Source organism: Rhipicephalus sanguineus, chromosome 1 (genome assembly GCF_013339695.2).
Source record: "Rhipicephalus sanguineus isolate Rsan-2018 chromosome 1, BIME_Rsan_1.4, whole genome shotgun sequence".
In the NCBI taxonomy this organism is placed as follows: domain Eukaryota; kingdom Metazoa; phylum Arthropoda; class Arachnida; order Ixodida; family Ixodidae; genus Rhipicephalus; species Rhipicephalus sanguineus.
Genome location: NC_051176.1, coordinates 237,192,417 through 237,213,197, shown reverse-complemented (window position 1 = coordinate 237,213,197; position 20,781 = coordinate 237,192,417). Strand labels below are relative to the sequence as shown.

At 45.5% G+C, this 20,781-nt stretch overlaps 1 protein-coding gene across 1 annotated transcript in view; it reads right to left on the bottom strand.

The window, feature by feature from the left end:
* Nucleotides 1-17,401, bottom strand: part of LOC119375179 (ribose-5-phosphate isomerase) — a 38,917-nt gene extending 21,516 nt beyond the window's left edge. The window contains exons 1-5 of the mRNA XM_037645372.2: nucleotides 17,157-17,401; nucleotides 14,052-14,112; nucleotides 11,088-11,143; nucleotides 10,101-10,160; nucleotides 7,941-8,074 (exon numbers count right to left, since the gene is read on the bottom strand). Coding sequence (XP_037501300.1) covers nucleotides 7,941-8,074; nucleotides 10,101-10,160; nucleotides 11,088-11,143; nucleotides 14,052-14,112; nucleotides 17,157-17,372 — 527 coding nt within the window. The 5' untranslated portion in view covers nucleotides 17,373-17,401. The remainder of the gene's footprint in view (nucleotides 1-7,940; nucleotides 8,075-10,100; nucleotides 10,161-11,087; nucleotides 11,144-14,051; nucleotides 14,113-17,156) is intronic.
* Nucleotides 17,402-20,781: the final 3,380 nt, after the last annotated feature.

The window sequence follows — 20,781 nt, the reverse complement described above, 5'->3', positions numbered from 1 at the left end:
TGTGCTTTAAGCACTTGTCGGTCATTGTCCCGAGATTTGCTAAAACCAGGGGCGTAGCCAAGGGGGGGGGGGGGGGGGTTGGGGGGTTCAACCCCCCCCCCCGAAATTTTTCAGTTTTGCTTGCGTATATAGGCACGCACACATACAAACGCACGCACGAACATACATAAAGTATGGTTGAACCCCCCCCCCGAAAAAAATTTCTGGCTACGCCCCTGGCTAAAACCCATCCTATATTTACTACAATATAACTGGCCAAGTGCACATGTGTACGGAAACTGCCTGAAGAATGCATTTCTTGTGTTCCGTCAACTCTGGGCTCTAACTCGGTCTTTGGACCACAACCAGCTTTCATTGGTGCCCCAAAAGACCTACTCTTAATTGTCTGTGCTTTCTTGGGGTGTTTCGGGGGACAGATATGTCAGTTCCTGAAATCCGCCCGGCGACTGCATCCCATTCATGGAACATGACAGTATAAAAGATTAAAAAAAGGACATGATGAAAGAATGTATATGAAATAATGCGAGGTTTTATATACCAAAACCACAATATGATTATGCGGCACACCATAGTAGGAGACTCCGGATTTGTTTCCACCCCTACTTGCATTGTTTTGCATTTCTAGCATCCTCGCCGTAATGGTCCTTTGCAGTAACTACAGTTAAACCTGCCTATAACGAACCTCCATAATACGAATTCCTCGATATATTACGAAGCTTTTCTATTCCCCACCGTTATTCCATAGAAGCACATGTATTTGTGACCTCGATGTAACAAAGTTGCAGCGAGAGACACTCTTGATATAACGAATTTTCGCTGCCAACAACCTATGGATTTTGCCCCGAATTTTGCCATTTTGCACGAGCAGGAGCTGCATGCATCTTCTGTGGTTGCCCCGCCGACGGCGGAGTGCGAAATGCCGGCACCTGCGAGGGGAGAGCGAGCGCTCATTTGCACGCGGATGTGTGCAAGGTGGGCAGGTGGACCTGCACCCTGCGAGCTGGCATTCTTGCTGCTGCGGGCGCATGTGCGGGCGTGCCCTTTGCCCCCTTCCTTTAAAACTCATCCAGCCACTCGTGGGTTTCCGCCGCGTCGGCTTTCTTAAAAAGAAACTGCTTTTGCATTGGCAGCACCACTCTTCAGTTGTTGCAGCAGTCTCTGAACTGCACTTTGTTAACGTGACACCAGGTGACGCCACGAAAAATCCTTGCTCCGTGTCATTACGCTTCGAATTCATGCCTTCGCACCGCATTTGTGGGGCCGCACCGCATATGGAGCGCGCTTTTCCGATTATTCCGAGGTATCCATGTCGTTTGGTCTTTGTTTACAATGGCGTGCGCACATGCGTGGTTTCACTGTGTGCGCATGGAGCAGCCCCTGACAACGTCCAGCTTTGCGATTTTTTTTTTTTTTTTTCGGAGGACTGCGCCATCACTACTGAGATGTCAGATTAGGCGCTGGTGGAAAGTGTCTGAGACGACGATGGATCTTCGGAGGTCGACTTGTCATGCGCTTTGCCGTCTTGAGCCGCGCCATGGGTTTGCTAGACCGTGGCCTCTGCAACTAGCTCCGGCAACGCACCGTCGCGTTGCCGGAGCCAGTCTTGAAAACTATGGCTAGACAATGACAGAGCAGTGTAGTATTGATGTCCTACGAACGTCCAGTATTACCTTCCCTCACGAACAAACAATAGAGCAAAATAACGCAGTTTTCTGCTGCTAAATAAATGTTTTGGCTGAGCTCTGCCTTCAGTTTCTTTTGTTTAATTTGTGCATTTCTTTTCCGAATTTCGTGCTGAAACTGCGTACACAGGGGTGCAACAGCCGAAATATGATTTGAAGCAATTTTTGGAGCAGCAAAATGTTGCTTTTGGAGCACAAAAGTCCAAACTTGGAGCAGGTTACGAAAAAAAACCTGAATTTTTTTAGCCCGAAATCCGAAATTTGGAACAGTATAACAAAGAAAGCTTACTTTTAGAAAACAAAAGAAAGAAACGTACAAACCATGCATCAGCTAACTCGTGCACAGTGCACATGAACACTGCTATTTCAATAAAAGCAGTGTGTTGAATAACCCCACAGTGCGAACAATGACTAAGTCCACATTAGCATTTGCAGGGCCTGTCAAATAATTCGACAGGCACTGCAAATGCTAATGTGGACCTGCGAACCTGGCAACCTCGAAATTCAGAAGATTCATAAAGCAGGAGCAAGTGGGGGTGGCGAAAGAAAACTGACATACATATTTGTCTATTGTTTCTCAAGGCCACAGAAACCCCATACACAGCAGCTCCAAATGATTGCCAATAAGTTTTTACACATCAGCGATCATACTAGTACTCGTAATTACAGGACGCATGCACGTATGAGTAAATAAGGAACAAAATGTGCTGTGCCCCTGACAGCTAGTCCCTTCTAATTATCAGTACTATTTTCCCCAAGACACAGGTGTACCGTGACAAAAGCGACTTAAAAAGCGTTCTGCACGCAATAAAAAAAAGCATAAGGAAATTTTACAACCGCCATCCTTTTTTACTGCGACAGCAATAATATGGACACTCTCGACGGGTTTTTGCTGTCATGACCCGTATAAAGACCAAAGTGATAACATCCCCCCGCGCATAGTATGTTCTACCGCGGGTAAAAGCGCGCGAGTGCGGGCAACGAACGCGGATGAAGCAGAGATCAAACGATCCAGCCCATCTCCATCGCTCGGAGGGTGCATGCAAAACATCACCCCGCTCGGGAGGCCTGCCGTCGAAACAGAGAGGAATTGCCCCACCCATCTAGAGAGAACGTGAAAAGATGCGAGGGGGGGGTTCGCTCGAGCAGCAACTTTGAACTTTGATTCTAAGGGCGCGGTCGCGATCGCTAGCGTGCCCACTATCTCGGCAGCCATGAGTGGGCGGCTCGTATACCCTCGTATGTGCTGCGCGCTCAACGCGAAGACACTGTGCAGAAAGAGCATCTCTCCCTGGAGCGACCGTATTCTCTCACACCAACGTTTTGTAGAGTTGCGCGAGATCGGATACAAAAGAGTTTGCTGCCAGCCTCACTTTGTATAAGATTACAATCTGTTGCTGTCGCATTCATTGCTTCCTCCCTGCGGTGAAACTGACTTTTTAGGGTTAGGGTTTGCGCGTCTGTATTGGATGATGCCCACAGTGCAGATGACCAGTGCGGCCTCCATTTCTCACTAAAATTTGTGCAACTGAGAAAATTTTGAAGTTGGTCGGGCATTCTGGCACAGTGTGGTGCAATTTCAACAAATTTCACAATTTTGGCTCAGCTTGGCGCAAAAAATAAGGAATTGTATTGCCACGCCCACTTTTTGTCTTGTTTTGATGTATTCGGGTTTGACCGGCAGGGACGGTTATCAACGCTCGACACTGTCGGCGAAGTAGTGTTCTAGAAGCGTCGCGATTGTAGTAGATCGGTTTGTTAAGATTGCGCCCCGCACGCGAATGTTCCAGCTTTGTCTAGAGATTACGCCGCCACCAGCGATATCGCTGGAAAGTTCGATAGCGCCTGTATAAAAGCCGCCACCCACCACCTGTCGGCCAGCGCAACACCCCGAGGAAGACCGATGTCTGGCGTACCCTCGACAACCGCCCGCTCTGCTACCACTGCGGACAGGCCGGCCACACGTACCGCCGCTGCCAGTACCGACAGATGGGACTACGCGGATTCGCCATCAACGCGCCGCGCCCGCAGCCAGGCGAACGGCCGCGCGACATTGACGACTACCTCACCGGAACACAGTGGCAAGAACGACGACCTTCCCGCTCGCCGTCGCCCGGCCGCTACATGTCACCGCACCGCCGACCGTACACTGGCCCAAACCGGGGCCGGTCGCCTAGCCCGTATCCGGAAAACTAAGGGCAGCAACCGATGGAGGTGCGGTTGCTGTACGACGAACTACCGAAGATCCTCCGCCGCCGACGACGACGCCGCGACGAAACCTTCAGAACACGACGCGAACCAGACAGACCCCTGACGACGAAATCTCGCGGACTGAAGAAGACCCGACGACGCAAAATGGAAGCAGCGGAACACACCGACGCAGCCGGGACCCCACGCCACGACCTAACTGCAACGCGAGACGACGAACTAGCGACCTCGACGTTCTTATCGACGGCCACAGCATCACAGCTCTCGTCGACACAGGAGCCGACTATTCTGTCTTCAGTGGACTGTTCGCCACCAAGCTGAAGAAAGTAAAGACCGCTTGGAGTGGACCCGAAATCCGGACAGCTGGAGGCCACCTCATAACGCCGATTGGTGTCTGCACGGCGAGAGTCACCATCAATAACCGGACTTATCCTGCGAGCTTTGTAATCCTACAAAATTGCTCTAGGGATGTGATACTTGGAATGGACTTCCTAAGTGACCACGGCGCCGTCATCGACCTGAGGTCTGAGTCGATAACGCTAACCTCAGACAAAGCGCTCCCGCCCCACGCGATGCCAGGGAACCATGCATTGAACGTGATAGAAGAGCAGGTGACCGTTCCACCGCGCTCCAGCGTCATTATTTCCGTCGGCACCGAAAAACCTGCGAACCTTGAAGGCGTCATCGAGGGCGATCAGCAACTACTCTTGAACCGTCAAATTTGCGTCGCAAGAGGTATAGCCAAACTGCGTGACGGTAAAGCAAAGGTAGTGCTGACAAATTTCAGCCACGAATATAGGCACCTCAACATTGGTACGACGGTCGCCTACATCAACGAATGTGTGGCCGCCAGCAATGCTTTCGCCCTCTTCGATGCTGCCGAACCTGCTTCAACGAATCGAGGTCCCGAACCAGATTTCGACGTCAACCGGAGCCTTCCGAAGGTCAAGCAAGACCAGCTGAAAACCCTGCTCCTGCAATACAAGGACTGTTTCTCGTCGTCATCGCGGGTCCGACAAACGCCCCTTGCTAAGCACTGCATTATAACAGAACAAAATTCTCGACCACTCCGACAGAGCCCCTACAGAGTTTCGACGTGAGAACGTGAGGCCATAAAGAAACAAGTCGACGAAATGCTACGCGACGACATCATCCAGCCTTCAAAGAGTCCGTGGGCGTCACCCGTGGTGTTAGTGAAGAAGAAGGACGGGACACTACGCTTCTGCGTTGATTATCGGCGCCTGAACAAAATCACGAAGAAGGACGTGTACCCCCTCCCACGGATAGACGACACCCTGGATCGACTACACAACGAGACGTACTTTTCGTCGATGGACCTCAAGACCGGCTATTGGCAGATCGAAGTAGACGAAAGAGACCGAGAAAAGACCGCTTTTATAACACCCGACGGCCTCTTTGAGTTCAAGGTCATGCCTTTCGGTCTTTGCTCGGCACCTGCGACGTTCCAGCGCGTCATGGACACCGTGCTGGCTGCTTGAAGTGGCAGACTTGCCTTGTTTACTTGGACGACGTCGTTGTGTATTCCTCGAACTTCGACGAACACCTCCAGCGACTTCAATCCGTACTTCAAGCAATAAAGAACTCCGGGCTCACCCTGAAGCCAGAAAAGTGCCGCTTCGCGTACGAGGAGCTCTTGTTTTTGGGTCACATAATCAGCAAGACTGGAGTGCTCCCAGACCCGCAGAAAACAGCTGCCATCGCCGCTTTCCCGCTACCCACCGACAAGAAGGCCGTGCGCCGATTTCTCGGCTTGTGCGCCTATTACAGACGTTTTGTCAAAGACTTTTCACGGATCGCCGAACCACTAACGCAGCTCACGAAGACCGACGTCGAATTCAGGTGGCAAACAGCGAAAGTCGAAGCATTTCATGAACTGAAACGACGCCTGCAGACGCCTCCGATACTTGCGCATTTCGACGAATACGCCGATACAGAGATTCACACCGACGCAAGCAGCATAGGACTCGGCGCCGTCCTTGTGCAGCGGACGGGCGGACTGGAAAGGGTTATCAGTTATGCTAGCCGGTCGCTGTCTAAAGCAGAGGTCAACTATTCCACAACAGAAAAGGAGTGCCTCGCCATCATCTGGGCTACGTCAAAGTTTCGCCCCTACCTCTACGGCAGGCCCTTCAAAGTTGTGAGCGACCATCACGCCTTGTGTTGGCTAGCTAACTTGAAGGACCCTTCAGGTCGCCTCGCACGGTGGAGCTTAAGACTTCAAGAATTTGACATTACTGTCGTGTACAAGTCCGGAAGGAAACACTCCGACGCCGACTGCTTGTCTCGTGCCCCCCGTCGACCCGCCACCGCCCGACGACCAGGATGATGACAGCTTCTTGGGAGCCATAAGTGCCGAAGACATCGCCGAACGACAGCGAGCCGACCCGGAACTGAAGGGTCTAGTGGATTACCTGGAAGGCAGGACCATCGCTGTCCCAAAAGTATTCAGGCGAGGATTGGCATCATTTTTCTTGAAAAACAACGTCCTCGTAAAGAAGAACTTCTCTCCGGCCCGAGCCAGCTACCTTATCGTTGTACCTTCGGGACTGCGACCAGAAATTCTGCATGCCCTGCACGACGACCCGACGGCTGGACACCTCGGACTTTCCCGAACGCTCGCACGAGTACAGGAAAAGTACTACTGGCCGCGCCTTGCAGCCGACGTCACTCGCTACGTAAGGACGTGCCGAGACTGTCAGCGACGGAAGACACCGCCCACAAGACCAGCAGGCTTCCTTCAGCTGATCGAGCCTCCTCGGCGACCATTCCAGCAGATCGGGATGGACCTCCTGGGGCCGTTCCCAACGTCGACTTGCGGAAATAAATGGATCGTCGTGGCTACTGACTACCTCACCCGCTACAACCTTCGACGACGCCACATGGAATACCAACCCGGTGACCGTGTATGGGTATGGACGCCAATACGCCGACGAGGACTTAGTGAGAAGCTTCTTCGACGATACTTCGGACCGTACAGGGTACTTCGACGCCTCGGCGCACTCGACTATGAGGTTGTCCCTGACGGCATTACGAACTCTCAGCGGCGCCGTGCGCGACCTGAAGTCGTCCATGTCGTGCGCCTTAAGCCGTATTTTGCGCGTTAGCGAGCCTGGGGACTCTATTTTTTTCCTTTGTTATTGTGATTTATTTGTGTATGCACTTGTTTTTTTTTCTCTTCTATGTTCTTTCACAAGCATCGGGACGATGCTTTTTCAGAGGGGGGCAATGCCACGCCCACTTTTTGTCTTGTTTTGATGTATTCGGGTTTGACCGGCAGGGATGGTTATCAACGCTCGACGCTGTCGGCGAAGTAGTGTTCTAGAAGCGTCGCGATTGTAGTAGATCGGTTTGTTAAGATTGCGCCCCGCACGCGAATGTTCCAGCTTTGTCTAGAGATTACGCCGCCACCAGCGATATCGCTGGAAAGTTCGATAGCGCCTGTATAAAAGCCGACGCGCTTGACTGCTTGTCAGTTGATCGACGAACGACGCCCTGTTCGCCGCTATCATTGTACAGCATATATTGCTGTAGTTCCAGTTCTCATTTTCCGGCCACAAGTTCGGCCAAATAAACAGTTTCATCCTGCAAACGCCGACTGCTGTCTTCGTCGACGTCACGACCACGTGACAGTATCAAATTGGCATAACTGGCGCAGCTATTGCACCCCTGCATACAACGAAAACCTGTTTGTAACGAATTTTTTCAGGAATTTGTCAATTTCGTTATATACAGGTTTAACTGTAGCTGGTGTCTTCTGAACCTCACAGTTCTTTGCACGAACACAACTATAAACCAAAATGTCTAAATGTTTCCATGTTCTCAGCCTACTGCTTTTATCAAGGAAGCAAAAGTTATTCAAATTACTAAACCAATGTCGCCAAGCAAGCATTCACCTTTTTAATATGCGCCAGTGCCAGCTCCACACTAAATTTCTTCTCAGAAAGACTTAACCAAAGAAAACTCACTATATTCCCTGAAATTTGACAACAATGAACATCGTCGCACAGAAATACAAAAGTTGATGCTCACCTGTAGTCAGCGACAACAACAAACTCCTTAGCACATGATGCAATAATCTTCTCCTGAGTGAGGCATCCACCACCTCCTTTGATCAAAGTAAGCTTAGCATCGATTTCATCAGCACCATCTATTGCCACATTCAACTGGAATGAAGATCGGCAACATAAGAAACACTCATGGAAAGAGCTAATGGAAAAAGCTAAGAGTAATAAAGTAGCATTTTCACCCCATGAAGAGTGCAGAATGGGCATAGCATATGTGCACCTCTGGTAAGGTGCATAGAATGGCACTATCTCAGAATGTGAAAACATGCAGCCAGTACACAACTCATCTTACATAGATACAGATCTGCATACTTAATACTTATTTGTGAAAAATAGCCCCATAAACTATTTATCACATTCCCCACCACCATACACTACTTAACCAAGCAGACATTAAATTTTGGTGATGATTATACACACACTCACACACAACACACACACACACACACACACACACACACACACACACACACACACACACCACACACACAGTGGCGTAAATCAAGAAAAATCACAAGGGGGGACACACATCTTGCCATGGTGGCCATTTTGTTTTTATAAGTATGGCTTGTGTCTTATCTATATAAGAATTAAAAACCATGCTTCGAAATAAAATTTTAAAAACGAGCATGGGGTCCCAGCTCGAGTAACTGCATCATTCTATGCAGTCTTCTTTGAATTGGTCGAGGGGTTGTTGAGATTTTAATAGTCTCACACGGCTGAGGGGTATTGACCACAGCTACGCCCTAAAAAATAAACAGCCATTAAAAAAAAAGTTGAATGCACTATGATGTTCGAAATATAAATCTCAAGGTGGGGACACTTGCAAGGGGTGTTCCTCCCAGCCGGAACACAAGGGGAGTTGGGACCACCCTGACCCCCCCCATGATTTACGCCAATGTATATATATATATATATATCAGAACTTTTTGACTGCAAGTATAAACTTAACAATTAGAGGAATGAACTAACAAAGTTTAATAATAATATCTGGGGTTTAACGTCCCAAAACCACGATATGATTATGAGAGACGCCGTAGTGGAGGGCTCCGGAAATTTCGACCACCTGGGGTTCTTTAACGTGCACCTAAAGCTAAGTACACGGGCCTCAAACATTTTCGCCTCCATCGAAAATGCAGCCGCCGCGGCCGGGATTCGATCCCGCGACCTTCGGGTCAGCAGTCGAGGGCCATAACCACTAGACCACCGTGGCGGGGCACTAACAAAGTTTTAAAGTCACCTTGTAAGTTAACATAGAACTACCTAACTTGACACCTGCTACTGAGGCATCTCAGACTAAGCCTACTGAGCTAGAGGTGCTTCTAACCATCTGCTTACCAGGAAGACTGAATGACTAAGATTCTTCTGACACAATGACATCTACCAGTATCAATGCCCAAGATAATTATGCCTTAATTTTACAACATTTTGTAATTTTAGACTGCAAATGTGTAGTGGCACAAATTTTCAAAGTTGTAACAAACTACCACAAGTCTCGAATGATTTTTAGGGTTTTATGTGCCAAAACCACAACATGATTATGAGGCATGGCATAGCAGGGGACTCCAGATTAATTTTAACCATCTGGGGTTCTTTAACATGGACCTATACCCAAGTACGCAGGTGTTCTTGCATTTCATCCCCATTGTAATGCAGCCGCCATCACCAGGAATTGAAACCACGTCCTCGAGCTCAGCAGCACAGCACCATAGCTGCTAAGCTACCATGGCGGGCAGCAGTTGGAAGAACAAAGCAAGCCAACGTGTCATAACATTATGAAGCATTCACTTATTGGATAGAGAAACCAGTTTGCAGAAACAAGTACATATACTATTAAATTATTTCGGGTGCTCCAACACTTGGGAGAAATTTTATAGTGTTTAGAGACAGTGAACGTTTAGTCAATGGGAAAATAATAGAGTGAGAGATTAGGTTCTCACGACTGCACTTCTTTTCCATAGTCATAACTGAGTGCAAGTTTGCAGGAAAGAGGCAGTATTTTATTTCTCACGATCACATATTTGGAGATGGAGAAAATAAACTAAAGATGACAGATTTCATTCTGTAGCAATACTGTCTGTGTTATCAGAGTGAAGTGCACCCTAGAAGTGTGTCTAGTACTCACCTCGGGACTTTCTTCCAGATCTGTCATCACAAGACCATGTTTCCGAATGAGTTCTTTAGCCTAAAACACAAAATAGTTTTGTGTGCAGCAAAGAACCAATATAAGCTGACGTTAAGAAAGAAGTGTTTGAAAAGGTGTCAGCCTTTTTAAAATGAAACTACATGCGTAACACTTGACATTTCCCTGCAAAAAACAGCTCAAGACACGCTGCCCCACTAATTGCAATTGTATTTTAGATGTAAACCTAAACATAATGGCCGACATAAAGTGGAGCAAAGAAAGCATTTTCTATGCTAGTCAAAAAAGATATGAACATATACTTTTTATTATACTCTGACATTATCGCAACACAACTTCCAGCCTGTTTTGCATATTCTAGACTTGTTACACACAATGATTATAACTACTATGGTAAATGTTCACAACCTTTAGTCTGATGGGAGAGCACTTCAATAAGCAGCGCTCTGAAAGAAAGCCAGCATTGCCATGCATTTTTACCTGGTTTAGGAGTTTTCGAATGATGTGTGCAGCACATAAAAAATGGAATAAGGCTGTTGGCACAAGTTTCATCAACACAGTAAGAGATCAAACCACTGGACAATCTGCTATAGCAAGCACAGCCGAGATGACCACAGCAGTCTTGTCCAAATAAGTTCACGCAATGAAGGTCGCGGGTTGCATGATAATGTCTTGTTCGTACGCGACCAAAACCACAATGAATAAAATCCATCAGCAAGGTGTACAGATCATGCTGTGTTTTATGTAAGGACATTGGACAGCATGGATACCTGGGCCATAAAACAAAAGGTGCTGGATAATTTTAAGCAATTCAATTCTTTAACATGTGCCAAAAATGTGCACCAAATACATGGGTGTTTTGAATGCAGCCACAGCAGCCACAAACTCTATTAATGACTTCATGCACAGCAGCATAATATTAATAACTGAAGCCTCATGACGATTTACTGCCTCTAGACAATAACTCACTTGAAATGATGTAGGCACACATGATATCTTCCACCCATGTTCTTTTACCCTACGTGCTAGTGGAGAAAAAGATAACTCATCAGACAAGGCACAAAAGCATTCATAGACTTAGGAAGACAATTGAACTATGTACCTCAAAAACAACTCAATTCCCGTCAAGGAGGCAATATTTGAGGTTGGTACACTACATAAAGGTCGAGGCTTTCTTTTCTTCTTTTTTCTTTTTTGGCTAAATTTGGTGTAAATACATAGTAATGCAATATTTTTCTACCCAGTACTGAGTCCTACCTTCTATACTGAGACCTTTGCAAGCCTGGAAAATACTCTTTACACAGCACCTAAAAAATAAACAATTTTTTAACCATCTGCATATGATTATGCAGCATGCTCGGCTGAGCAGCTTTCCTGTGATAAACAGTTTAATAAAAAATACAAAACGATATTCATTTGAGTATGTACCTAATAATTCTACTTTCTAATTCAGAATAGTCCCACGATAATGGATAAATGACTCTTCCATGTCTTGTAAACCATTTTCCATACACCCATATTGCTAGTAAATTGCATAACCATAGAATTATTATTTTATCATTCAATTTAAAAACACACATACAGAGAAAACACATATACAGAGAGAAAAATTAAGAAGAAGGCTGGAAAATGCCACTGAAAAGGGCGCAATGCCTGACTACACTTTAGGAAGAAGAGTGTAGAAGCACAGATATTGAAGGGAGGAAAGAAGGAAATAAAGAGCAAAAGAAACAACAAGATAATAATTGCTGAGGTTTTACATGCCCATCCCATAATATGATTATGAGGCACACCGTAGTAGGGAACTCTGGCTTAATTTCAACCACCTGGGGTTACTTAAAATACGCCTAAAATCTAAGTACACGGGTGTACTTGAATTTCGCCCCCATAGTAATACGGCCACCATGACTGGTATTTCTGGGAATTGAGCCCACGTCTTCTAGCTTAGCAGCGCAACATGAAACAATAAGGTGACATATCACAAACACTAAAGTAAAACAACAAAAAAAATCAAGCAGAGCAGTAGGAACATAAAAAAAAAAGACACCACAGGTCCCACTAATTACAAAATTTTGAAAGAGACACAGAAAAAAAAGAAGGCATAGGTCCTGATGCTAACAATGAAAAAAATGTGCTACAAGTCAATATGCACAAACCTTTTTATACAGCAGAATCACAGATAGGTGGGCGAGTTGGTTTGGGTTTATAGTGAAGGGACAAGGGGGCAGTGCTAGAACGAATACAAAGGACGAGATGAAGACAGGACATGCGCTGTACTCACAACAGTTGTGAGTACAGTGCATGTCCTGTCTTCATCTCGTCCTTTGTATTCGTTCTAGCACTGCCTTCTTGTCCCTTCATTATGAGCCTTTTATACAGGTTTCACAATGCAATGAAACTAATAAGGATGTATTACTTGATTGAGAGGTCATCTGTACGTCAGCGCTGAGCATCTATTCATATTCTTGGCAAATCTTAGTGTGAAGACCCCCCCCCCCCCAACCCTATTTTAAGTTTTCTAAAAGGCCAGCTGCAGATCCCTATATACGAGCCTGATTAAGCAGGTTTTATCAAGTCACCAGTGAAGCCATGCCTGCACAAATTTTTTCTGACAATCCAAGGAGGAAAAGAATGAAATAGGCCCATAAATTCTATAATCCCCCTTAAAGCCAGTTTTTAAAGACGATAGTCTTTCTTGGGGAACTTAAACGCAGAAATTTTGGTCTGTCTTTCTGTCTGTCTGTCTTTCTGTTTGTCGGCACGTCCCTCGATTCAGCCACTCGGCCAAAGTTGAACCACTTGCCCAAGGGCCAGCCGTCTTGAACTGGTACGGCTGTTCATACTTGTGAACGTTGTCGATCAAAAAGTAAATATCATGCATATGTGAGGTGCAACATCACTAGGTAAGTATTAGGTGGCGTGTTCCTTTAATAGAAAATGCATACATACGTAATTTTAAGGACCCTAGTTTCTTAAGCTGCGCTGAAAATGCATAATAATGGAAGCTTGGTATGCGTTCATCTTGGTTGAAACAGCGCTCACTAGACGACGACGAAGTAAAAGAAGGCACAGGACAGGCGCTGCCTGTCGTGTGCCTTCTTTTACTTCGTCGTCGTCTAGTGAGCGCTGTTTCAACAAAGCTGAAAATGCGACTGCGCTGAAATTTGCCTTCCTCCGTGCCCTTCGCACGAGCTCATTGTTGTGTTTCGGTTTCGGTTCTGTATTGCACTGTACGAATGCCATAGGTTGGTGTTGAAAAACTAGTTTTGAGAAGGCCAAGAAGGTGAAAAAAAATATTTAAAAAATGAAAAAGCAGCGTTGTGGGCGGCCTTCAGGCTGCCGGTTGTGGGCGCCGCTCTGGCGTTCCTGTTTTACCCAGGCGACGTGTAAATAAAAGAGTGTGTGGAGAGTACTCGTTGAGTGCGGACGTTTCTCTGCTTCAGCGCTTCGCGCCAAACCGCGTTTTCAGCCTGGCTGGCGTCCCCGCCGGTCGCGTTGGTCACCGCCGGTCTTCGCCTGCTGCTGCACCGGGACTACCAGCACGCAACACAGCACTCATGTTTCCCGACGTATTGCCAGATGGCGTCCATATCTCACACAGCGCCTCTTCTATCGGCTTTACACGACATTTGCAGCGAAGCACGCAGATACGCGGCCATTTTTTTTTTTTTTTTTTTTTGAAGTGATCTTATAACACGAAGTTACAGTCATTGCTAGTAAACGGCGAGAGAAATCTTTATTAAATCTCGTATTTCATTAAAACCTGGTAACTTCGTGATCCACATTTCACCTATTAAACTGAGCACCCATCCGTATAGAGTTTTTAGATAAGATGGCCCTACAAATTCTAGCTTGTATACAATATAAAGTGAACCTTTGCAGGATAGAAGATGCTAAATGTGCAATGCTACAAATAAATGGAATTTTCCGTACCTAAATGCTCAACTGCATAAACAACTGTGCTTCCGCTTCCAATGCCGACAAGGTAGTTGTTCTGCAAGACATAGATCACATGGTATTAACACAAACAGCACATTGTCAACAATGTGCATCAGAAAATTCTAGCGATTCAGAACTGTCTTGCCTCATCAATGAGTCCTACAAAAATGCTGTTATGCTCCTCCTTTTCTGAAAAAAAAAAAATGTCATATGCCCAATGTGGAGTGCTTAGTTGCACATTCACTCAAGGACCTACTCACGACAGAGAGCATCTTCGTACATGCTTGCTTCTGTAAAAATTTCTAGGCATGGTACAGCCACCAGGGCAGACTACCGAGTTGTATTCTGTACTTGTTATTATCATTTCCCATTCTTTTAACCATTTTCTCATTGGCTTGCATCAGCCAACACCGTTCCTATTGCCAGCATTAGTCGCAAGGCTGGGAAGATATAAATACAGCTACTGGTTACACAGTGAACTATGCATTGGGATATTTGAGCAGCACCTTGAAGTAACTTCGATTTCTTTTTGTCACACAGCTGGAATTCCAGCATGCGATACTAGGGCCATTCCAAGAGAAACTAAAACATGTATCATTCATTTTTTAATCTTGTGCTTACACTAGCAAAAAGTACGACCCTATCCCTGGAGGGAAAAGTAGTTCAGAAGAAAACTGTGCAACAGCGCAAGGCAGGGGCACTTTTATTGCAGAGTCTTTTTCCCCCATTTTAAGAGACACAAGTGTAATGCTGAAACAATGACAATCAAATTATTTATGTGCCTAGCACAAGTAATGAAAAATGAGGGTTCAGTGTCCTGACAAGCAAATGTGTCACAGAAAAGTGTGAAATGCACTGCATTTTTGAAACGTGCCCCACTTATTAATTATACATCCATAGTAGTTTCAGACCTCACTTCATATTCGTGACGCAGGTAGCTCGAAACGTGAAAAAAGATGACCACATTTACTAGCCTTGTAATTATTTTTTGTTAACTTGCATCAAGTTCAACAGGTGGTGTTGAAATCGTGCTACAGGCAACAGTTATCCTGACTACCATCTACAAATATTAAAACAAAAATTAAACGGTATTCAAGGCCTTTTAGGTCCTTGTCAAAGGTTATTCAAGGCTGCAAAGTGGCATCCCAAGCAGTAATCTTTTACTATGTAGAATATTCCTAAAACAATGAAGATAGCTTTATTGCGCTAGAAATACAAAAATAATATTAGAAATGTCCAGCGGTGTTCAAATGAAGTGAAGTTCCCACGATGCACAAAAGTTGACAACATTAATGCAGCTGCTGAAACTTCAGTTGTGTTGGCCAGGCAATGTTCTTGAGTTCTGCCACTTCCCTTTCTGTGGTCTTCTACAGCTGTCTGACTTTACTAAGAAGGCGATATTTGACACTTGCACTTTTTCCAAGCAGTGATCTGCTGAAGCAGTAAATCAGCAGTGACTGCCTCAAGTTTAGTTTTTTTTTCCTCGTATAGTAAATTTTGTGCTTGAACAGACACTGACTGCCTAGAGTCAAAGAACCAAATTTGATGACTAATGAAAAGTCCCTAATAAGACTTTACTAGTTCCAAGCAACGCTCTGCAGGAGTTGCTTGGAATAACTACGTTTGACAACTTCAGATTTTGGATAATATACTTCCATGCCATATTAAAGCTTGATAGTTCTGCGGATGTGTAGGACCCTAAAGACTGCTGTGCTGCAGGCTCTGCACAATAAAATGAAGCTGTTGTGCTGCCTTGGAAAACGTAGGCATTTGTGCACATCTTAGTTGTATTTCTATACGTGTTTTCTAGAAAGGAGGCTGTGAGCTTCCATAAACATGCAGGACATATGACTATTGTCTTCTGAACCCCTGCAATGTTAAAGTGGGCGAGTAGCTGACGATGGTTGTTTTCATGCTCAAAAGGTATGTCATTTGCAGCATACAGAATCTTATGGAATGTAGATATTTTCCCAGGGCACAATGCAAGCCAGGAAAAAAATGTCAGCAAAGGGCCATGTAGCCGATACGCATCGAAAGTGAGCCTCAGAGACTGCTAAGAAATGTGAAGAAACCAGAAGAACATAATGAGAAAGAAAAAGAATTGAAATAATGTAACATCGTTTACAAGTACATAAAGGCACAATTTTCCGTCATGTGGAATCTTCAACCCCGTAAGCACATTTAATTCAGTAAGTTTATTTCATGAAGCAATTAACCGAACCATAGAACTGCATTGCCTACTAAGGTATCAAAATTTCTTAAAACTGAAAACAGCGGTGCTTTTTTTTCCCCCTCTTGTTCAGAAGACACCTGGTAATTATGTAACTGTTAATTACGTTCTAGCAATGCAATACAATAGGGCTTTCTTAGTGAATGTTCACACCCAATTTTTCATTACCCAATCTTTTCTTTGTGCAGTCTGTGAAAAAGCGGAACCTTAGTCTTTATTTCTTGAACCCTTAGGGCTACTCATAGCAATGTATGGTTTTGGTAATATGTATCTGCGAACGCCATCTCCAAGTTGACGTCTGTCTTATTATTATTGCGTAAATTAATCATTACTGTTGCATTGCATGAAAAGACTGAATTGCACATAACTGCGCACAGTGATTCCAAAGCAGTGCAACTGAGTCGTACGTTCAGCTAATGCAAAACTTTGAGGGTCAACTCATGTCATACTTCTGGCTGCTTGCCAGTCAACAACATAGAAGAGTTTGAAGATAGGGTGGACGCCACCAAGCTTCACAATCATCGCCATTTATTTATTAAAAAATGTGCTATTTAGCTAAAGTTAACTGCCCATTTATCAGTACCAAGGACGCCGTCACAACAAGTGAACTTGGAGTGTGCGCGCGCAACATGAACACACACGAAAACGTGCCCGGTACAGAACTGACTTGGTGCGGCAGCGTAAATAAAACGCAAAGATAGACGGTGCTGTGACTTCTAATCAGCAGCAAGCAGATGTTCACGACTGAGCAACACAAGAAAGTTGAATGCCAAGCATGCATAGGAAATACCTTCGCAACTCCTCGCACAAACTACCGCAAAGCGCGGTTTTCGTAGCCACCCTGGTGCGGCCGCCCGGCGGCCGCTTACCTTGATGTGGTTGTCAACTGCTCTCTGCGCTGCGGCTTCCTTGGCCTTCTCGACAAGATCCATTTCGACAAACGAGCTACGCGTGGGCTGGGTGGGTACGTTATATGCTATCCGCGAGTGAGTCACGTAAAGACAAGCAAGTCTCGCATTTGCCAAGCAAGAACCTAAAGACCCTAACCCTCGAACGAGAAACTTATCTGAGAAGAGAACCACCATTATCTCTAGCGCCCTCTACTGCTTCTAGCGGTCACCAGACTGCTGATAAAATCGCAGCGCGGATTTCAAAGAAACATCTCTGCGTTAGGTTATTTTACGTGTACTTTAAGCACATCACATGAGGGTTGGCTAGTTATACACCAAGCGACAAGTATTTAGGCGTCAGGCACCACGCATTCGCGCTAAATTCGCCAACGTTTTCAAATAGCCAGTTCTGGAATACGTACGGTACCCAAAGCTATGCGTGCACAACCTCTTGGCACTGCGCATGCTTAATACGCTCCTCTTGAGTACGCATCTAAGTCATAAGTACCAAATTCTAAAACTCTCTAATGTTTCTCTGTCACTTGTGTACCGCTGCAGCCATAGGCGTGCGTACGGGGGGAGGGGGGAGGTAGTCACCTAAAGTGGGCTCAAAGTCTGCCCCATATTTTTTACTCAGTTGTACCTGTACCGTCATTGTTTAAAGAGCAGGGTTATGGCCATGCAGGTTTTCGACGATAATGGCGGCCGGAGGCCCCCGTTGTTGCATTCAAATAAATGTTTACTTCCCATCTTTACTCCCGGAAAGCCAGGGACCAAAGGCAGGCCATTGTGAGAAGCCCGTCATCGCTTCATTTTCATTTTTTTCATCCATTGCGGAGCATGTCTTTCGGACTCTACCAACGGGAGGGAGGGGGCGATGAAATTTTGCCTCCCCCCCCCCCCCCCCCCGCCCTTGCCCTGTGCATGCCTACGGTTACATATTGAATGCTTCGATAATACTACCGAACACGCTAGTATTATTGAAGCATTCAAGCATTCAATAAGTACCAACTGGCCCAGCTAAATGCATTAACTAATTATGGTTACAGCTCCTACTGCCGCTTCGCCTGCACATTTTGAATGCCCTGCAGAATTTGACATCTTTTGTTTCGCACCACCGCATTCGATCATCATCACCGTAACTATCAGGGGAAAGTTGTGAAAGTAGTTAGCAACGGCACCTTCAATATGCGAACCTCAATTAATTCTGACTGAGCAGTGGAACATATATAAGCATCACTTGTGATTGTCGAAACATTCTATAACATTAAACCGACAGTGGGCATTGACAATTCTCATAAAAGGTAGAGCTTGCCTTTCGCATCTGAGCGGGTAGAGATTAAATTATCGCCTATGTGTTTTTACACCTCTAAATATAACATGTGCATTGAATAACACCGTAATTATGTTGTACTTCTCTTCTTTCCTCCTGCGTGCAACATTTGGGGGATCTAAATATTTAGCTCCAGGCAGATAAGGAAGGGGGATAAATTTTGGTGGAGAGGGCCGACATATAAAAGAAAAAGAAAGAACACAAAAAGAAAGCACATATAGGCCACGGCATGGGCCACGGTCCTCTGCACCCCACCCCACTGCCGCCGTTCTGTCGCATTGTGGTAGTTATATCGCTGACAAGACACTTCATCTTCAGTGTACACACGCATGTTGCTGGCTTTACTAAATGCCTCCCCCTCCACACACACAAACACACGCACAGACAAGGCATTCCTACAACGCTATTTCTTTTCCCCCTCCCTATTCTCCCGCAACCATGGCTACATACATACATACATACATACATACATACATACATACATACATACATACATACATACATACATACATACATACATACATACATACATACATACATACATACATACATACATACATACATACATACATACATACAAACCAGACTTGTACACGTTACAGGAAGTAAGTAACCGATTACAATTACTTCCTTTAAAATGTAATTGATTACAGTGGTCAATTACAGCCGCAGAAAAGTAACTGAGCAATTAAAGAAATGTAATCTACGTATTACTTTTGCTTTACTTTCCTTCAAAATTTTGTTGTCGCAACAAAACAACACAAGTTTACTCAAACTACAACGAAATACTGTGGCTTGCATGGTAGAGAGAAGGCTGGGAAGCTTACTGTGGCTTCTGTGATATAACGTTACACGTTGTTAACTTTCAACACAACTTCGATGTTGTCGTCGCTGATTATACTAAACTGAACACTCTCTCAATGCATGCGCTGGAGGGAAGGGCGGTATTATAACGTATAGGAACTAGGGGTGTGCGAATATTCGAGTTTCGAATTCGAATCGAATGATATCTAATCGAATAATTCGATTCGACTTTCGAATTGCCAGTATGCGAAGTTTCGAGTAATTCGACGGAACGAATATCTAAAATGCGACAAAGGTCAATAGTGCAACTTGGTAAGGGTAGGGTGGCTAAAACACGCTAACGTCGTTAAAGTTGGCCTTTCATTAAAACTTTCACCGATATTCTGGTTCAAAAGCGAGCGCATGTTTATTTTAAAGGAGATTATGTCATTTCCGCACGTAACACACACACACACACACACACACACACACACACACACACACACACACACACACACACACACACACACACACACACACACACACACACGAGCAAACTATCAAGCCCTTCACAACTTCGCTTCCGAAACGAAGGCACGGACTTCTTGCGTAGTTCGGTCGCGTATGCCGCAAGTACCGTAAAACGTCTAGAATTTGGCCCGCGAAACCCTCGGTGATTGACTTCACATGTGAAAATTTGTTCACGCTGTGCAGTCGCCACTGCCGCACCGCGCCACTCTTTCTGAACTCCTATCGTTACGGCGCGCAGTTAAACGCTGCTGCGAACGGGCACCCGAATATTTTTAGGCCCGGAGCACTCGTGACGATGAAGCACAGCATTGCCTTTGTCAGATGAGCCGTATTGCGCGACCATAGAGGAAAAAAACTAGCTACCGTACCCCCCTTTGTTAGCCATTATGGAGTTAGGAGTGCCGCTGCCGACTGGAATGGCGGCTCTTCTATCAATATGCCTGCGCGCCCATAAAAGCTGAAGAAAAAAAAAAGCCCTCCTGAACAAGCGCGTAATAAAGCTGTCACCACGCCGTAATGTCGCTAACTTTTCCTTTGTCTTGCCGTAACTGGCGGCACATGTTTCGTGTAAGTACGATAGATAAATAAGGGTAGTCCAGTGAGCGCATATTTTCAACTGCAGGAAACATTGTAACATCACGGCGAGATAGCCTGAAGCCAGGTCACGTGGAACAGCTTGTGTTTCTGCATGACAATTTGTAGTCTTCCGGTAGCAGTCACTCATCGCGTCATGTGCTCGACGACATGAGCATATTTCATTTCTTTGGTCTTTCTTTCAATTTTCAATAAAATCTTTTGGATTCGATATTCGATATTTTTGGCCGCTATTCGGCACTATTCTATTTGAATTCGATTCGAGACGAAATTTCACTATTCGCACACCCCTAGTAGGAACACCTTGCGCACCAGCTCGTAGTTGAGCAGTGCTTCGATTCTAATGTCCATGTCCTCTATGAA